Source organism: Ursus maritimus, unplaced genomic scaffold (assembly GCF_017311325.1).
Source record: "Ursus maritimus isolate PB19 unplaced genomic scaffold, ASM1731132v1 scaffold_35, whole genome shotgun sequence".
Taxonomy (NCBI): Eukaryota; Metazoa; Chordata; class Mammalia; order Carnivora; family Ursidae; genus Ursus; species Ursus maritimus.
The window spans coordinates 5331382-5351135 of record NW_024426119.1 but is presented as its reverse complement, the minus strand read 5'-3'; the positions used below and the strand labels follow the sequence as shown (position 1 = coordinate 5351135).

General features: G+C 49.4%; 1 protein-coding gene across 2 annotated transcripts in view; it reads left to right on the top strand.

The window, feature by feature from the left end:
* The window catches only part of RASGRP1 (RAS guanyl releasing protein 1), a 79156-nt gene that overhangs the window by 45375 nt on the left and 14027 nt on the right, over nt 1–19754 (top strand). For both annotated transcript variants that reach the window (XM_040620446.1, XM_040620445.1), the window contains exons 3-10: nt 1374–1479; nt 7401–7463; nt 8413–8544; nt 10433–10586; nt 13650–13823; nt 14946–15062; nt 17277–17552; nt 18894–18974. In XM_040620446.1, coding sequence (XP_040476380.1) covers nt 1374–1479; nt 7401–7463; nt 8413–8544; nt 10433–10586; nt 13650–13823; nt 14946–15062; nt 17277–17552; nt 18894–18974 — 1103 coding nt within the window. The remainder of the gene's footprint in view (nt 1–1373; nt 1480–7400; nt 7464–8412; nt 8545–10432; nt 10587–13649; nt 13824–14945; nt 15063–17276; nt 17553–18893; nt 18975–19754) is intronic.

Sequence of the window (19754 nt, the reverse complement as noted above, 5' to 3'; positions counted from 1 at the left end):
AGCAACACATGCAGAAATCCCTGAATTTGGTGGGGGGAAGGTAAGGGATCCAGCCCACTGACGTGCAGCTTCTCAGTGAACTGTGACCTCAGGTCGCCGTCTGCGGGGGGGCCAGGACTCCTGAATCCGGAGCCCACGTGCCCGGCACCCTTCATTTGCCGTTTGGTGCGTTTGGAAAGAGTGAAAATGACAACCTCTCTTGCGTAATGTGTTTTCAAGAGTTCCGAAGTGCTGCTTCTTTCCGTGGATACTTTGCCCTGAATCATCCAAGTTTCCACCAGAGAACCAAATTCACACGGCTGGGTTAGATGGGAGCACTGGAGCGAAGGGACTGCTGCCAGAGACGAGGGCGGAATTAACAGATGCCTCACCCAAACCGTCAACAACCAGATGTCATCGCCCCTCCCCCCACCCATGGGCCAGGGGTCAGTGGAGATCAGCAGTGTTAGATCTCTGGAAGAGCTGGAGTCATGAAGGACAGGCCAGCCAGTGTGATCATTCACCGAAGAAGAGAGCCGGAGCTGCTCTCAGGGAGGGGCGCCAAAGCATCCCACCCCTGCTGATGCTTCCCCATGGCTGACCCCACCTGGAAGCTGGCTGGCAAGGGTGAAGCAAGCCATGGTGAGGGACAGAGAAGAGATCTGGCCCCAAATAACCAACACAGCCACTAACACTTCCTGCCATACGTGTTGAGAAGATTTTGGAAACCACTCCCAAGGAAGTCTTCATACCCCATGCCCGTATATGGAATGCATCTGTTTGGCACCAGCCATCATCTCCAAACGTCATGTTTGCCTATAGTCTTCCTCCTTTATTTTCATCCAGAGGCATTTTGCCCATAAAACTAGGAAAGCTTATATTTCAAGGCCCCTCACTGGCAGAAATCCCTTCCACGGCCGTGAGAGAGCCCTAGAAATGTATTCCTATGATCACATGTTCCTGTAAATTTTTCAAAAGTAGGTTATTTAATCTCTTAAGACTATATATTTTTCACTCTGGCCCTAGATAGGACCTCCCCCCCCTCCCCATTATATGCACTTTGGGCCCCATAAAACTTGTCTGTGTTTCTGCTTTCACCAGAACGGGAGTGTAAAGGTGCAAGTTTTATTCCTTTCCTGAGACTCTGCCATCTTTCGGGTGGGGATGGCTAATGAACATTGAAATGGACATCTGGGCAGGGGGAGAACACAGCAGGAGGGTAAGAAGCAAAGAAGGGAGGGGTGCGTGGTGCTCAAGGCGGGGGGAGAAAGGCACTGTGTGAAGCACCCCCACTCTGGCCGTCCACCTTCGGGGAATGGAGGGTTGTCAGGTGTCCCCGCGGGGACTCATTTCGCTCAGGGGGCCTCGCTCAGATGCTGCTTTTTGTGTTTCAGATGCAGACGGAAACCTGTGTCGAAGTAACCAGCTGTTGCAAGTCATGCTGACCATGCACCGAATCATCATTTCGTCGGCCGATCTGCTCCAGAAAGTTATCAGCCTATATCCTTTAGCACCGGGACCGCCGGCGCCCAGGGGGATTCTCCAGAAGTCTCTTGCAGTTTGACATTTGGTTTCCTTTGGGTTGGTTTGGAATAACTCTGAGTGGTAAATGGCTTCAGATGTCCTTTCAGAGATATGGAGGTTGTGTGTGTGTCGCCGCTGTTGGGCGGGGCAGTATCTTCAGTGCTGATTGCTCCAGCCCGTCGTCAGAGAAACCGTTGGTCTTCAGTATGCCCGGCCAGCAAGAATCCTTTTCCTGTAGGTTAGTCAAATTTGTACTCGTCCCGTGCAGACTGACAAGGGTGCAGTCATGACTGCAGTGATAAACGGTCTCTCCTGCCCCGTTCTTCCCCTTTCCCCAGCTTCTAAAGAAAGCTTCGTGGCCCCACGGTATCTGAACAGTGCCCTGGTGCTTTTATGCTTCTGCTGCCTAGGGGCCAAGCAAGCCTGCTGGATTTTAACCCTCTTACGAGGTGTGAATTGAGTGGGGTGGAGAAGGAGCCTGCCCTCTCCCTCTTGCTGGGGACACTGTAAGCCATGGCCTCGGGAGAAAGGACTGTAGGTGGGAGGGGACCGCCGAGCACCTGCGCCCGGGGCCTTAGCGTTGAGTCATGACTGGTGGCTCTCTCCTAACCCTGTACTCCACCCCTGACCTCTTCCTGTTCACCTTATGGCAAAAAAAAAAAAAAAAAGAAAAAAGCCTCCAGAAGAGACCGAATCTCTTCTGTCAACCTACTTCCAAATCTTTACTCCTCGTGTCAAAGGGTCCCACGGGCACAGCGTTGGCAGAGGTCTGCGTAGTAAGAGCAGCAGGTAGGAAGCGGCTGTCTGGTCTGCAGAGAATTTCTAACCCATTATAAAGCTGACTCAGAGTCGGTCGACTTTTTATTAACTCCGTGTACCGGCAGTTCTCCTTTCCCCAGATTGTCCCAACCTCCTCAGTGAGAAACTCGTTGCTCGAAGGACTAAACTGTGCCCCTGGCTGCCCTCAGGATGCGCGGAGCCCCTCCCCTCTCCCTGTTCACCCGCACACCTCCCAGCCTCTGACCCCTCCCCCACTTTCACCTCTGCCCCTTCAGTGACACCTGCCCTTCAGCCTGAAACCCAGTCACATCTCCCCCACCTAAAAATGAACGCTTCACCCTGCCTTCCCTCCATCGTCAGGGTTAGAAATTTGAGGCACAACCCTGCTAACGTGGTCTGCACTCACTGCCTCCAGTCTCTTGGCTCAGCTGGGGCCCCCACCCCTGCACGCAGACTTCCTCTGACGTCACCGCTGGCCTTCTGGTGGCTTCGCCCCTCGGCCCTTCTCTGTCTCTGCTTGCTCTGGGCTCTGTCCTCTCCAGACCTCTCCCTCCTGGGCAGCTGGTCCTCCGTCTGACTTCCCATCTAGCCCCTTCCCCGAGCACCTCTCAAACAGGGGGACCGCGTCCTGGTGTCCTGCTCACTCTGCCTCCTTCCCTGAGTGCTTTCCTACCAGGATTTCCGCCTCTGTCCCTCTGCGCTGTGGACTGTCAAGTCTGTATTTCTTGTGGTTTCTTTTATTGTTCAATTAGCCAGCATAGGGGCGCCTGGGTGGCACAGCGGTTAGGCGTCTGCCTTCGGCTCAGGGCGTGATCCCGGAGTTCTGGGATCGAGTCCCACATCAGGCTCTTCTGCTATGAGCCTGCTTCTTCCTCTCCCACTCCCCCTGCTTGTGTTCTCTCTCTCACTGGCTGTCTCTATCTCTGTCGAATAAATAAATAAAATCTTTAAAAAAAAAAAAAACAATTAGCTAGCATATAGTACATCGTTAGTTTCTGACGTAGCGTTCACTGATTCATTAGTTGTTTATAACACCCAGTGCTCATCACAACACGTGCGCTCCTTAATACCCATCACCTGGTTACCCCAGCTCCCCCCGCCTTTCTGCAACCCTCAGTTTGTTTCAAGTCTGTATTTCTTTAACGCAGACCGTTTTGTAAAAACTCTTTGGACTGGTTTGTGCTGCAGACAATTCCATCTTAATATGCTCAGAACTTAATTCATTTTCTCACCACCTTCATCCCCAATTACTACCCATTAATTCTGCTCTGACACCTGCATTTTCATTTTCAATTTCAGTTCATGGTGACATGGCCCAACCACTTAGCCAAACCAGAAACCTCAGAGGCACTCTTGACTCCTCCCTGCCTTTCACCTCCTACGGAGTCCATTCGTCAATCCCAGGGCTTCTACTTCAGAAATGACTCTTAGCTGCTTTCTTCTCTCCATCCCCCTGCCACAGCCTCGGCGTGGGCTTCCGTCTTCTCTCCGATGCCCCTCTCTGTCCGGGACCGCTGTTCTCGCCCACGAGCCCCGGTTCACTAGCCACCTCTGAAGTCACTTTCCTGAGAAGCAGGTCACAAAGGCCATTGCTTCAGAGCCTCGGCAGACTGCAGGGTAATGCCCAGCCCCTCGGCTGCCAGGACAGGGTGTCCACAGTCTGACCCCAGTGTCCCTTCTACTCCCCCTGCAGCTCTCCCAGAAGCCCTTTCTCCCCCACACTGAACTTCTCGGTGCACCAGCCGGATCGGGTCTTCTTACGATTCCTGTGCCTAGAACGCTTCTTCCTGCCTCATTGCCTGGCAGACTCTTTCAAGATCCCTCTGTGAAATCTTTCCTGACATTTTCAGCCTTCCACACTCCCCTGCCTTTTAAAAACCCATCTAGTGTGCTTAGACAGTGCTTTGAAAATCTGTCTAATTCCTGTGACTTTAGTTTTTTATTGCTTAAGTGAGTGTCTCCCACATCTCTGATGTGGACGTAATCTGCCTTGAAAAGCTTTTCATCTGTGACTGCGGAAAGTGCCCCGTAGTTTTATTCTGTGAGCTAAATGAATTGATCCCCGCAGACGTCAGTCTGTTAAGCTTTGCAGGGTCCTGCATAGGTGCTGTGGTCTCTAGATGACTATGTCAGGTACGCCGCAGAAGCTTGGGGTCTAGCTGCTGCAGTGTGGTTTGTGTTTGTAACATAGTCACTACAGGTTACAAAGGTACTAAAAAATTAATTACAAGTCACTTTAAGAAAAAAATATAAATATATTTTTACCGTAGATTTAAAAATGCTTATGCTGTAACTTACCTGTTTACGTGTCTCCCCCACTAGTCTGTGCGTCCGTCAGCGTCAGGAACCAAGGCTTCTTTATCTTTGTTTCTCTAGAACTTAGCTCAGGGGCCATCTCATGATAGTACATAACGAATGTTGCCTGACTATGGGTGCAAAACACTGGATACTCTTATTCTGTATTGGGACTTAAAGGTGAGAAGTTCATGCGTTGGTCTGGGGCGGAGGACAGGATTCTAAGAAAGGAATATGAAATAAGACTGCCTGTCCTTGAAACCCAGGTTAAACCCTGGCAGCAGAATGATTTTTTTCTTCACACTTAGTGTCTCTGTTTTCTGACCTGGAAGCAATAGAATTGTTAGTTAAGTAAGCCCATGGTTTCCTGATGTTTCCTGGTTTTTCATCGTCGAAAAGATTTTAAAGCACGCTTTGAATGGCTCAAATGCCTGCCAAGTACAGTCAGAACTGTACTGGTACTTCACAGAACACCGGCGGTGAAGAGGAAGGAAAACGGAGCCTGAAGCTTCCAGCAAACAGTGACATGAGCCCTGCGAGGCGGAGGCCCGAGCCTCTGATAGTGGCCCGTACGTGCTGGGCGTTCGCTTCAGCTCCCCAAGTGAGAGAGCGGAGCCGTGCTCACTCCAGGGCTGCCTTTGCTCTGACTTCGGGGCTCTGATGAGGGGGAGGCCCTGTCCTCCCGCACGGCGTCCTGCCGGTCCCCGCGCTGGGGGCGCTCGCGTGCACACTGACCCGTGCACTCAGGTCCCGCCCACACTCAGGTCCCGCCCACACTCAGGTCCCGCCCACACTCAGGTCCCGCCCACACGCTCGGCCACCGGCCGCGCGCCGCAGGGACGGATGTTGGACGGGACGGACGGGCAGGGAGCGACCAGATGAAAGCTCTGCGGTAAAAGGCACCTTGTTGATTTGTAGGTCTGCTTAGCTGTTTTAAAAAAGAAGTATGTCTTTCGTCCCTTCCTCATTAAAAAGAAAGAATAAATATCTCGACTAGTGCATGAAATAAAATATAGAATCTGGGCCCTACTTATCTAGAATGTGCCTTGGGCTTGAAGCTCTTTGCATCGAGGCAGGCGTTTCCTCAGCGATGTGGCCTGAAGACGCGTCAAGTCCTCGTTTTCACTCTTTTATCTTTTATGCCCAGAGAGAGGCAGGCCCCAGACAGAGGCGTTTACTTCGTCGAGTTTGCCCGTTGCCTGGACTTATTTTTAAAATATTTCCTGTGTTGCCGTGCATGTGTGTTTTTGTGTTTCGTTTTTGTTTTGGTGCTTTTGAGGACAGATATTATAGGCGGTAAATCTATTAAAATTTAGTTTTTAAATTAAAGTGATTTTCTAGAAAGTACAAATTTTACAGCCATAGCTCTTCTTTAGGGCTTCAAGTTGAGTTCGCAAATATGATTCTTTCTCTAAGTCTAGCACGTTTCACCAAGCATTTTTAAGGGGCCTTGAGAAATGTTTGGTTAATTTGAATAATGCTAATTAACTGAATACTTCCCATGGTTGTAAACTACAGTTATGAATCTTACATTTTGGATGATTTTTAAGTACTTCAGATGCCTTCCTGACTTCTGAATAATTTGTATAACTATTAAAGTTATAAACAGTTAACATCATTTTAGAAGTTCCAAAGCCATGATTAGACTTAATAAAATTTCATTTTAAAGCCACAAGTCTAAAGCACTTAATTATGTATTCCAGATGGAAGTTTTGAGACTATCATTCTAATGTGCTCTTAAACATTACAGGGATGTAAAATCCCCGAATCCTCAGATTCCTTCCCAATCAAAAGCACTGATCCTAAGATGTGAGCTTTCACTTTCCTGTGTTTACGTCTACATTTTCCGGGGTTTGAAATACACGTGCCCATTGAAGGAAGACCACTCCCGCCCAGTTCCTTGAGCTTTCTGCCAGCTTGCTCACTGGACTCCTGGCAGGGGCCCTGCAGGAATTCACTGAGCCCTGTACCACAGGTATGACGCCACGGTGTTTAGAAAGGAGAGAGGGTACAGCCTCGCAGGGCACACGGTGCCTGATTCCTCAGTCTGGTGACCAAAGATGGTAGACCCACCCAGGGTACCACTGGATTGGAGTTTCATTTCTTTGGCTTGTACAAATAAATGAAATATTCTCCACAGATCTCTAAAGAGGTCAGTAATAGGATCTTACTGTTCTTTCATATTCTTAGAATGGCACCATTCTCATTTGGAATATCGAATGCCACATGATCTCTGATTGCATTTTGGATTATTCACGTGGCCTTCTCTGACTTGCCATCATGACTTCCAAGGTCCACGTGCTGACCTCCCCAGCGTATGTTATCATCGTTCACATTATTGATCTTAATTATCATGACAGTATATCTGCATATTTATTCATTCCCCTTCTTCTAATTTACCACACGAATTGTTTATCCATTCCTCAAAACACTTGAGAAGAGAGGAAAGGTCTCTCTTTAAGTCATTTCAGTGGGACTCTTGATCTCTTGGACACGGGCAGGGTCATGTGTCCTTCTTCATCCATATAGGCTGCTTGTGCCAGGACCTTCTCGCACTGTTGGCTTCCTGCTTCCCTTTCTGCGAAGGAGATGTTGGGACCTCTTCCCATAAGGAGGTGTGGGCTCCGCAGGGTCACCATCATCACCCTTCCAGGTGTAACACGCACACAGCTGCACACATCAAGTTGGGTTTTATCCTACGGCCAGAAAATAAGAAAAGCGTTGGGGGGGGGGAGGACGTGGTTTTAGCAAATACTTCCAAAGATGAGAAGTTGTTCGGTTTCTATGACAGAGGCTTCTATTTCCCTTAACCACAGCCCTACCTATAAGGGTGCCTTGGCAAAGAATTCACCAGGGCTTTGCCTGAAGATCTGCTATTTTGTAAGGTAATGTTTCTACGTACAGTTGCGACTTGTGGAGTGGGGTGAAACGAAAGAATGAAGCAGGGGATTTTAGTTCTTTCCTCATGCTCCCCACCTTTCCTGTCCTGTCTGGAGAACACCTCTGGGCAGACTGGAAAGGCAGTGCTGCCAGGAGGCTCCTTATGGGAGCACAGTGTTTGCTGGCGCGCCTGAGCTTGATTCGACACCAACATTCGCTTCAGTCCGAAAGCATTTTGGTGTCAGAGGACATAGGAAGAGATACAGAGACAACGAAGGACCTCTGTCATTTCGTTTTTATTCCTAATGATTAAAGTAATATAACTCGTATTAGAGCATTTTGAAAATACAGTAAAGAGTATAACTATAGTAATAGTTATTCATATCCCACTACCTAGTTTGGAATATTTCCGTTGTCATTTTTCTAAGCAGTTTTTTTTTTTAACATAGTTGAGATCAAAATACATTTTTGTATCCTATATTTTTCACTTAATATCATAGGCATCTTCTTTAGTCATTAAAAACGTTTTTGTGGACATTGTTTTTCATGGTCCTGGATTGTAAGATATGAGAAAGTGTAATTTACAGATTCACTACCCCATCTTTGGACATCTGGTTTGTCTGTAACCGTATCCCTTATAATTATCTCCGATACACATGACTGTGCCTAAATCTTTGCCACCGCTTTTTCTGTTGTGCTGTGCCTATCCTGTCAAAGCATATGGTGTGTGGAGGGGCAGAGGACTGTCAGCAGGTGGTTTTCTCTCCATCCCCCACACCGTCACCCCACCCCCTTATATTCTGTATATAGAATATATATGCTATATTCCCAGGCACGTAGAAGGCCAAAGCAGCCTCTGTCTTTTTCTGATTCCCCTTCGTGGGAAGAACCCACCAAAGCATGAGTCCTTGGCTTCAGTTTTGGATTGTTTTTTTTTTAACTCCCACCTTGTAGGTACTGGATAACAGAATTCTGGATCATGTTTAAAATGGATGCCAGCTTGACAAACACTATGGAAGAGTTTCAGGAACTGGTGAAGGCTCGCGGCGAGGAGTTACACTGCCGCCTGATCGATACAACTCAAATGTGAGTGTCAAGGCTCGGAGGCATCTTTCCAAACCACCTCCCTGCCGGGCTGCTTGGCCCCCTGCTGTGACGGCGCGCTTTCCCCACTCCCAGTAGCCCCTCGACAGGCTCAGGTTGTATCCCCAGAGCGAGAAGACTGATGTTCAAGAGAAAAGCAGAGAAGCCTCCTGGCGATAAAGCTGTGAGTGACTGATATCAAGGACTAGGGGGAAAAGTTCCAGTGAAGAAGAAATCAGGTAGCCAGATGTGACTAAAACGTAGCCAGCTCATGACACACTGAAGTACTAGATGCTTCCTCGGCAGCTCCAGCCTCGGGGAAGGCACTGCTGAGAAATGCATCGAGCAGAGGGTTTCTATCCTATACGAATGTCTACAAGAGACACTTAGACTTGCAGACATGGGAAGGCTCTCGGGAATAGTTCAGATTATTCCTTGGATTTCTTATCTGTGACATTGGCCCACTCTGGAAAAATGATGGAAAAATGAGGGCCTTTCCTAATTTGGGGAGAGGACAGACACACACACACACACACGCACACGCACACACTGTGCGCTAAGGTGTTTGCAGTGTGGCCACTTTATTCTGGAATCCTAGAAATCCCTAGGATATAGAATTCTAGGAGCGAAGCCTGTTCTAGAGATCATTTCATGCAACATCCTGGGAACCGGAGGCTTGGCAGGGTCATCTGGGGTCACGCAGTTAGGGGCAGAGCAGAAGCTGGACTCGGACAGCCCTCCGCGCACGGAGCCACAGCCACAGAGAAATGACTTCTGAACCCCATTGCGTAGTCCAGGGCATCGCTCTGGGGATGCCAGTTTGGATTCTCTGTACTTCTCTGCTTAGAATTTACAACTTGAGAGAACAGAGAAAATTTCAAAGTGACCGTGTTCTTATTCTAAAGATGTAGAACCTGGGGCATGGGGCAGTTCTCAGGCCCCGATCTCCTTGTCCCAGTGTGTCCCTGGCGACTGTCCTGTACCGAGATTTTCCGCAGTATATTCTTTAGGAAGTAGCCAGTGGGATATTGCCTGACCAGTACCTGAGAAGTAGTGAGTTAGGCTTCCCTTTGGCGTCTCACTCTGTAACATGTTCACCGACCAACAGGGCTACGGAATTTTTAGCCTTTCCCAAACTCACTTGACCACAGAACCCTTTGTCAAGGGACACGGTTCTCATCAACACCAGTTTGGGAAACAGATCAGCACCCTGCTACCGCTCAAAATGGCTGCTTCCTTTTGCTTCCTTAGTGAAGGAAATTGAAACTAAGGATCAATTCTAAGAAAACTAATGGATCAAGTCTAAGAAAATGTGGGGTGGAGGGCACCCTAGGGTTAGCTAGGCTTCCTTGGTCATTTCCATGGTTGGGAGTATTTGAGGAAAATGCCCCAAGTCTGCCCAGAGTGACCACATGTTCCTACACGACTCCCTGCAGCATGGCTTCTCATCTCTGTGGCTCTCTGTGCTCTCCTGGCATGAAAGCCGCCCTGCTACCTTGAAGCAGAGCCCCTGTCACCCTCCTAAGAATGAAGGAACACACAGAAGGCATGGAGACAGCAGAGACGCCAGAGGCTAGACAAAGGAGCAAGGACCAAAGGCCAGGGAACTGACCGATGCCTGAGACTGTCCTTCCCACAGCCTTAAAGGAAACACATTTTACCCAGTTCCCATGATGTGTTCAGAAGTTTCGTTGAAAACCAGCAAGGCTTTCCTACTTGGTACCATGGGGGGGGGAAGTGATTGGGGGAAACCTTTTAATGCTTTGTTTCGGCCGAGGGAAGTTAGCTAATTAATGGTGCTTTGTGTATCCTTGTGGGAAATGTGAACGGAGGGACTTGAATTAAAAAGTAATTTTGATTTACTTTTCCCCACCACGTTTCCCCACAAAAGCAATGCCCGTGACTGGTCCAGGAAACTGACCCAAAGGATAAAATCAAACACCAGCAAGAAACGTAAAGTTTCCCTGCTCTTCGACCATCTGGAGCCGGAGGAGCTGTCGGAGCACCTCACCTACCTGGAGTTCAAGTCCTTCCGGAGGATATCGGTATGTACTTACGGGCAGGAGAGAAACCTCCCGGGTTATTTCAGAAAATAAGCAGAGAAACTGGACCGCCTGTCCACCTCCTAACCCCGGAGGCCTCCTCGGAGCTGGTGGACTTTCCTGTCAGACTTAGTGTAGTCTAGAAAATGAGTACACTAGAAATTTCTTTGTAGCTCTGCTGTGCGCCCCTTCTCCCATCCTCCGTCACCCCACCACTCACTCAAGGGACAGTACTGTGGGCACACGGGACACACACATGTGTACACACAGCATACACACACTCACACACACACACACACACACACACACACACACCTTACCCCTCATAACCATGAAGCTTCCAAGAATTTTTTTTTTTTTTAATTTTCCTTTAAAAAAAAATGGGGATATGTCTCCTCGGAGTTTTATTCTGGGATGGGCTTTGAATGGCTCGGGGAAATCCTAAAAGTAGATGCTAATGGTCTAGCCCAGAATCTACCTGAGTTCTCGAAGTAGTGCTGACCGGGCCCAGCAGTACCCACGATCCTGGGTCTAAGTCATGCTGCCCCAAACCTTGCTCCTTAAAACTCCGTACGTGATGCCAGAGAACACCGGTTCTGTACAGGAGAACTTGTCAACATGTCGGATGCCAACCGACCCCCACTGGCCAGCGTGCTTCCCTGACAGGTGACACCCTTGCCCACTCAGTCCCCACCCCTCCCCGAGATACAGTCTTTGGCTTTGCTCTGAAAATAGAGCGTATGTGGTGGCTGGATGCATTTCTTGGAATGACCTGGGTTCCCCAGATCAGGGGATGGGGGCTGCTCAGAAAGCGGCCTGAACACGGTCACTCAGTTCATCGCTGTCAGAACGGGGGCCGGAGTCCCATGCCTCCTGGTTGCTGAGCTCCAATTTATGGAGCCTGCTTGTATCTGGAAGGAGAACAACAAACCAGGTTTCAGGGTTTGTTTCATCTTTTCTCCGGTGATGTTGATGTCGTGCTGTTTTCACACAGCGGTTGGGCCATTCAGCCGGGACACCCCCCCTCCAGCTCCCGTGCAGAGACAAGCCCCCAAGCATTAATCCCCAGCAGCCCCGCAGGGTCCCCACCGGCACCCCTCGGGCAAAACGGACAAAGCCGCAGCCCCCCCCACCCCCGCCCCCGATTAGGAAGCTTCACCTGGGGAGTTTCCATCTGGCAGTGCCTCCTCTGTCCCGTTCGGCACGCGGGCAGTGTGAGCCCTGCGGGGCCCCAGCGGGCAGGGCGGCTCCGCAGCCTCCAGGAGGCCCGCGCTCAGCTCCGCGGAGGAGGGAGTGAGACTCCCTGTAGCACTAGGACCCCCCCAGGGGGAGGCCGTGCTCCGTTTGCAAATGAAAACATCAGTTTGAACTTTCATTTCTTTCGGGTGGCATCATCCCCTCAGACAAGAGGATTGCGGGGGGCGGATTTTTTCATTTTTCCTACACCGTTCAAAGCAGTTTTCCCAAATAGGTTCCTTCAGTGTAGTTGGAGGGAAATTTCTCTCTGCTATGATGGAGTGGCATTTGATATTTTCTGCTAATTAGTACTTAGTATAGTACTAATTGTAAAAAATAAGTGGATTCGATGTTTTATTTACAGTGGGAGGGGTATATGAATGTATTCCCTGGAGCCCTGGGAACTTTCTCTCAGAACTGGTAAGATTGCTTATGTGTCCCTCTTGAGTCGTTTCTGCTCATATTTTTCCACCCCTCAGCAATCACTGGCTCAGCCGTGATTTCAAAGGGGGGTTCGGAAGCCGAGAGCTCGAAGTAGCTGGGAAACCGCACCGAAAGCTCCCCACGCAGGTTGGAGCACAGACGGCTCCTCCCTCTTGGTTCTGCCACTTGAAGAGTATGGTCGGTGGGTGATAGGGACGAGACGGCTGCAGTCACTGCACAGTCAGCCATCGTCAGCGCCATTGTCCAGTTGGAAAACTGTGGTCACCAAACAATAGCTAACCACTGGCCTCGGCTCAAGCTGGTGAGTCAGAGGAAATCCAAACAGGTTTGTTGTTGCGCGAGGTTAATGATTATCCCGTCAGTACCACCTCCCGCGTGCAGCACTCTGAAAAGTTTCAGTGCTTTCAGACACTGTTACGTTCCTATCAATTCCGTGACCTAGAGAGGGCAGCGTTTATGATCCCACTGTTAAGTTAAGGAAACAGTTGGAGGTGCAGGGGGTGGGGAGAGAGAGAGTTTTGAGAGGATTATCTGTTTTTCCCCTTAACTTCGGCCACAGAGCTAGAAGCAGTACAGCTCTTACTCAGCGTACGGAGGGTTTATCGGGCCAGGAACCCATTGTAAGTTGAAAACATCACAAGTCGAAAATGCATTAATACCTCTAACCTACCAGCATCATGCGTAGCTCAGCCTAGCCCACCGTCAGTGTGCGAGGACACTTACAGTAGCCTACAGTTGGGCAAAATCATCTGTTGCAAAGCCTATGTGTAATAGAATGCTGAGTATCTCCCGTAATTTACGGAAGACTGTGCTGAAAGTGAAAAACGACGCTTACAGGAGTACAGGATGGCTGTGAGCATATCAGCCGTTTATCCTCGCGATCACGTGGCTGCCTGGGAGCCGCCGCTCGCTGCCCAGCATCACCAGTTTCGCACTGCATATGGCTAGTCTGGGAAAAGATCCAGATTCAAAATTCAAAGTATGGTTTCTTACGAATGCATATGGCTTTTGCAACATTGTACAATTAAAAAATCCTAAGTCAAACCATTCTAGTCAAGGACTGTCTGTACGGAGATTTCTCTTCTATACTGTATTCTTTAGAAGGGACAGTATCATTATCTACTCAGATTACAATATTTGGATTAACTGCTGTGTGGACACATCCACTTGGGCCTAATGACTTTTGGTGTAGAGAAACCACGCTCGGGGTAGAATAAGAAAGATTTCCTTCCCACCAGTCTCATCAAGTGGTAGACACGCGAGAGGGGGGCCAGGAGCTCCTCTGTCCCGTAGCATCAGCTGAACCACCAACAGGCAGAAGTGACGTGCCTCTCGGATCTCCCGGACGACCAGAGGGCCAGTCCTGATGGGTTTCTTTTTCCCTAGTTCTCCGATTATCAGAATTACCTCGTAAATAGCTGTGTGAAGGAGAACCCCACCATGGAGCGGTCCATCGCCCTGTGTAACGGCATCTCCCAGTGGGTACAACTGATGGTTCTCAGCCGCCCCACCCCGCAGCTCCGGGCAGAAGTCTTCATCAAGTTCATCCAGGTGGCTCAGGTGAGTGACTAGAATAAGAATTTGACCTGGGCTATGAGGTAAAGTATCCCCTCTTACCCCCAGCCAGCCTGCCCGTTAGAGATGCTTTCCCCTCCGGAACCACAGTGGAGTTTATGTGACGTGAACTGTCCCAGATTTAGATATGGTGACTTTTCTATAAGGGCAGTATGGTGAGGACCATACTGATTATCTCAGGGTCCAGGATACACTTTTAGATCTGTTTAGATCTTTTAAAAATTTATTACATATTTATTTATTTTAAAGTAATCTCTACACCCAACGTGGGGCTCGAACTCATGACCCCAAGATCAAGAGTCACACGCTCTTCTGACTGAGCCAGCCAGGTGCCCTTTTCAGCGTCTGAAAGCACTGTTTGGATCTGTTAACATGTTCAGAGGGTGCTTCCCAGCCCACATCGTTTCCCCAACTCTGGGCCACATGGCAAAGGAAAGGCCAGTCTCCCCGGTTTTACGGAGGCTGGGCCACCTTGGTTGTCTTAGGTTTCTGAGCCCGTATCGTGTTGAGTGGCTGGTTTAATGTTTGAAGGCACGGTTTAAGCATCTGAGGAGAGGAGAACGGGTAATAAGTACACATAACTGAAATTCCCCCGGGATTCTAGCTCCTCTCTCCCAGTGACTGTCCTGCAGGCACTGGCATGGTGTAAGAGAGTAAGACAAAGTCTTTGTCCTTAAAATTAGAAGTCTGGTTGAGATGAAGGATATAAAATATTATTAGCTCTGGATGGTCAAAACCAGTGTTTCTCAAAGTTTGGTACATGGCCCACCTGCTCTGGTATTAACTTAAGGTTTATCCCTAAGCTCAGCCCCAGATCCCAGGAATCAGAATAGCCGCACTTGGATCCAGAAATCTTTGCGTTAAGTACTTGGGTGGTTCTTCGAAGCCACTAATGTAGAGGATGGCCCACTGAGCTGTGCAACAAAGGAGGGAGATGCGACTCCTTGCTAGATATGGCCTGAAGTTAAGCCTACGGTGGACAATGGTCAGAAAACCACAGCACCTGACTGCTAGGCTCTGAGCGCTATTAGGAAGACTCGCAGTGCAGGGCGGAGAGGCGTGTAACTGACATGTCCACTGACTGCCCTCGTCTATTTTCTGTCACAGAAGCTCCACCAGCTACAGAACTTCAATACCTTGATGGCTGTGATAGGTGGGCTCTGTCACAGCTCAATCTCCAGGCTCAAGGAGACAAGTTCGCATGTCCCGCACGAAATCAATAAGGTCAGTGTCCCTGCCTCCTTCCTCCAGGGCCCCTTAGCATTCCCAGGATCAGCACCGACATTTATTGAGAGGCAACCCAGAGAGCATTTCCAAACCATATCACCGTTCAATTAATTAGGCAAACCCCCAGAAAACCCATAGAATGGGAATATCCCGGGTCTGAGAGTGACTGTGATTCAGTCTGGCCTGTGTCACTGCACATGTCCCTGCTGGTCAGTTGAAATATTGTGTGCCTCTCTCCTGTACTCCCATGAATATTCAGAGTCACGGTCTTTAATACCGACTCCCTTGCTCCAGCAACTCGTTCCAAAATGTTTTCCTAAGAGTGGTTCAGGGGACCGTAGTTCAGTTTGTATGTCAAATACGTACAGTGAGTGACACGTTAGAAACTTACCTATCCAGATGTCTTGGAGAATGACATTCTGGAGAGTTGAATTTTCCAGAGAGTTGAAAATGAGCTTTTCAGATGCTGTTTTGTTATAGTGTTTTATTGAGGAATATTTTTCTTAAATGCCCTACGCCCTCTACTCTCTTCAGATTTTACAGAATAGACTTTCGTCCTTTATAACATAGGGCTGTTACTGCGAATACAAGCCACTGAGATACGCTGAAGATACAAATGCGGCTACGTGTGGTATGGGTTAGCTAACAACTGCTCTCTGAGCGTTTTCGTTTCACGGGAGGACCAACCAGCCCTCCCCTTACTGCCCTCAACCCCTGCGCCCCCCACCCGTCCTCCCGAGCTGCGTGGCTCTTCTTAGGGAGACATGTCTGCGCACCATTGTCCTGTGTTCCCAGCTGCTCAGCCTGCTCTCGGGAGGGCTCGGATTCATCGTCCCTGCTCTCAGCGCCGGGAGCTCTGGGGATGCCACCCCACCCCCACCTTCCCGTTCCCTACTAGTTCTGGCGAAACTCAGGGGCGCCATCAGACAACTTGCGCGGAGGGAGACAGTCACGGGGACGCGTGCCCTCGTGTCAGCCCACCGCCGAGCCCGCGCTCTCCAGCTTGCAGCCCCCCGGCAGCGCTTCCGCGTGTGCAGTGCGTGGCCCTCAGGGCAGTCTGCCCAGCACCGAGGAGGCCGGGGTGAAAGCAAGAACCCGTCTCTCCTCTGGTCGTCTGTTTCACCTCCCAGGCGGAGCGAAACTCTCTCACTTTTGCCGTTAGGGTCCCGGCTGTGAGCCCCTCCCGCACTTCCCACTGTTGGCAGAGGGGTGGGCGGGGCGGCGCCTGCCGCTCCCCGCGGTTCAGGGAGGCGAACGCCGAGCCTCACGGTCTTCGCTGGAGAGAAGTGGTACTTGTTGGGCCACAATTGTATTAAAAGAATTTCCAGCAGCATTTGAAGTAGTTATTTTGTGCTGTAACAGGATTGGGGGATAGTCTTTACCTCCCGCCTTTGCCTCTGAGGAAGCTGGTTGCCACGCATGGGGTCTGGCGTTCTGTGAACTGCTTGCCCCCTTGAACCGGGAGTGTGTGTCCAGAACCCCAGATCTGGCCGCTCCCTTTTTGTGCTGGTGAGCAGCTTGTCCCTTCAGGGCCAGGCAGGGTGTGGGCGCCCCTGAGGAGCCCCCTAGGCCTCCGGCCTGACCCTCCGGCTCGCCCTGCTGGGACCCGGTCTAGTCCTCCGGTGTGCAGTTCAGGGTTTCAGTCTGTGAATGGAGTATCACGTGCTTCCTCGCCTTGGGCCGTCTGAGAATCGGTGAGATAGGGTCCGCAGAGCGCAGCATAGAGGAGGAGCTTGCTAGAGACCACTGAAGCCCCCAGCTTCTCCCCGTGTCTGCAGTACGTCAGTACTCCCAACGGCACACGCCACATGTGTCTCTGGAAGCATTCAGAGGATACTAGGGAGGGGAACTGCGTGGCCGGGGACAGAGGTCACAGGGACACTTGGTACTATATATTCTTGTACCTTTTTAATTTTTATCTCAAGTTTTTTTATTTTAAAAAAGTTTAGTATAAAAATGGTAAGACCACATTTAAAATTTTTTAGTTATGTAGTATAATCAAGTAAAGCATACCTTGAGTTTGTAGATACGCTCCGACATTTGAAATAAACTGGAGTTTTAATTTGGGAATCACAGTCTGCAACTTTTAGATAAATCACCTCCCGCCCGACCAGGACAGGATGGGGTGAAATGCTGGGAGGGGCTCAGAGTGTTGCGGACAACACACCCTGCCTGGTGGGTACCTGTGACGGGGTCTCTTCTATTTTGTAGGTTCTGGGTGAGATGACGGAGCTGCTGTCCTCCTGTAGAAACTATGACAACTACCGGCGAGCCTATGGGGAGTGCACCCAATTCAAGATCCCCATCCTGGGGGTGCACCTCAAGGACCTCATCTCCCTGTACGAAGCCATGCCCGACTATCTGGAGGATGGGAAGGTCAACGTCCACAAGCTGCTGGCCCTTTACAATCATATCAATGAGCTGGTCCAGCTGCAAGAGGTGGCCCCACCCTTGGAGGCCAACAAGGACTTGGTGCACCTGCTGACGGTGAGGCTCCCACAGGAGGCAGTTACTAAGGACGAGCTGTGTGCCACCCACCACTCCCTCCAGTCTAGCAGATACTAGCTCAGTTAATCCTCATAAAAACTTTCAGAAGTAGATACTATTATGATCACCATCTTATGGGTAGGGATACTGAGGCACAAAGGTAAAACTGGTCAGGGTACCACACATGATGAAGCAGCAGAACCTGGATACAGACCCAGGTGGTGGGACTCCAGAGGTTGTGCTTTTAAGCAGTGTGCCCTTAGGACTTCTAAAGCTGTTTCCCACCCCTCTGCAAAAGCAATCCGAAACTCTGGGAAGAGGTGATAGCAAATCAGGGTCTAAGGCTTCCTAAGAGATGGAGAGAGTGTATTCTCATTAAAAAAGGGTAAAGCAGTGAGTAAAAAAAAATAATTAAAAAAAAATGGAGGCATTCAAGTCAAGAATAGGTGAACGCTTGTGGTAGAGGAGAGCAGGATTTGTACTTTGGGTCCAGAGTGAGATCAGATGAACTCCCTTCCAGACCCACGGTTCTGTGGTTGCCCAGCTGTGCGACTGGGGGCATGGAACTCTACATCTGTTTCCTTCTCTGTAAATCAGAGAAATTAGTCTCTGGGGTAACTTGTAACTTCCTTCAGTTCTAAAAGTAGTTCTTATTCTGCTTTTTCGCAGAATGGCATAATTTTTATAGCCTCTTCTTCCCTTACATGATGATTCTGACAGAGCCCCAGGGTTCACATCCTGGCCCTTTCGGCAGGTGGCCAGGTGACCATGGCAGGTCTCAGCCATAGACATCACCTGTGAAAAGACACACTGATCTTAACTTTTTTGAATCACAAATCATGTGATGAAACCTGTTAACATTCTTCCCAGAAAAATATACATGAGTTCTGGACCTCTCGAAGCCATCCATAGACTCTAGGTTAAGAACAAGATTATTTCTAAGATCTCTCCCCTCTAGATTTTATGGTTTTAAGATACATGAAATCGATCAACTCTTCATATCATTTCATAATACCTGTTATCATTTAAACTGGGTTCTGTTGTAGAGAACAAGTGAGGCATGGACCATCTAACCAGATAGGGCCTTTTGCCTAAGCTCTAAAGGCTTAGATATTAAATCATATTTTAAAAGAGGATGTCTTGACGTTTCTCCACAATTTAAAAACATTTTAAAACAAGAAGGAACTAATGCTTGCCCTATTAGTAAGTGTTAGACCCTCCAAACTTTGTGAATTATAAAAACAAACTGCTAGAATGGCCTGGAAGAGTAAAGAAACACATCAGACCTGGGAAAGGCAAACAGCATCCTAGCAAATAACCGTGTTCTGCTTTGACCTGCAGCTGTCCTTAGATCTCTACTACACTGAGGATGAAATCTATGAGCTTTCCTACGCTCGGGAACCAAGGAACCACAAAGCCCCGGTGAGTTTTCGTATTTTCACGCTGAGAGTCCTGCGTGTAACGGGTACTTTCCAGGCTGCTCATCGAGATTGTCACCTTAGGGAACAAACCTCTACTCAGTTTAATAAGTATTATGTTTCCACTCTGTGCCCAACCTTGTGCTCGGAACAGGGCTTCAACGTACGTATGAGTAGTTCCTGACCATAAAGAGCCTACGGTCTGCTTGAGGGGATGAGAGGAATACAGGCACGGTAAATGACTGTGTGTCCTAAGCACATCCCAGTGAGCGTGCCGTCGGTGATTTGCCAAGTAAAGAAGGGAGACTTGTGGGCCGTAGTGACAGCTCCTTCCTATTTATTATGAAGTGTCCCCACATCAGTTGCTTCTCTCCTCTGATTCTTTGATAAGTATACGCACCACAGTTAGAAAAGACTGAGCATCCTACACTCACCTGGGTCAGAGACAGCGGTGTGTCTGCTGAGGTTTTTGACCTCTGGTGCTGGGGAGTCAGAACAGCGCAGTCCCGGTGCTGCGTGGTAGGACCCGCACAGCTTGTCTGCCCACCACTCCTCCAGGCCGGAGAAAATTTCAGCCTTCCTTCTGAAGGACCAGTACTCCCCTCCCCCCAGTCTCCTGGGAAGCTTCCGAGCCCCCAAACGCACAGTTTTCGGGGGAAAGTATCCGCGCCTACATAACCCAGCCGCTGTTCAGGTGGCTAGGTTCCATTGTCCCTACACAGAAAGATGAAGTTCTAGCTCCCACCGTAAAGAAAACTCTTCACTGCAGGTATTTGGCAGGTTC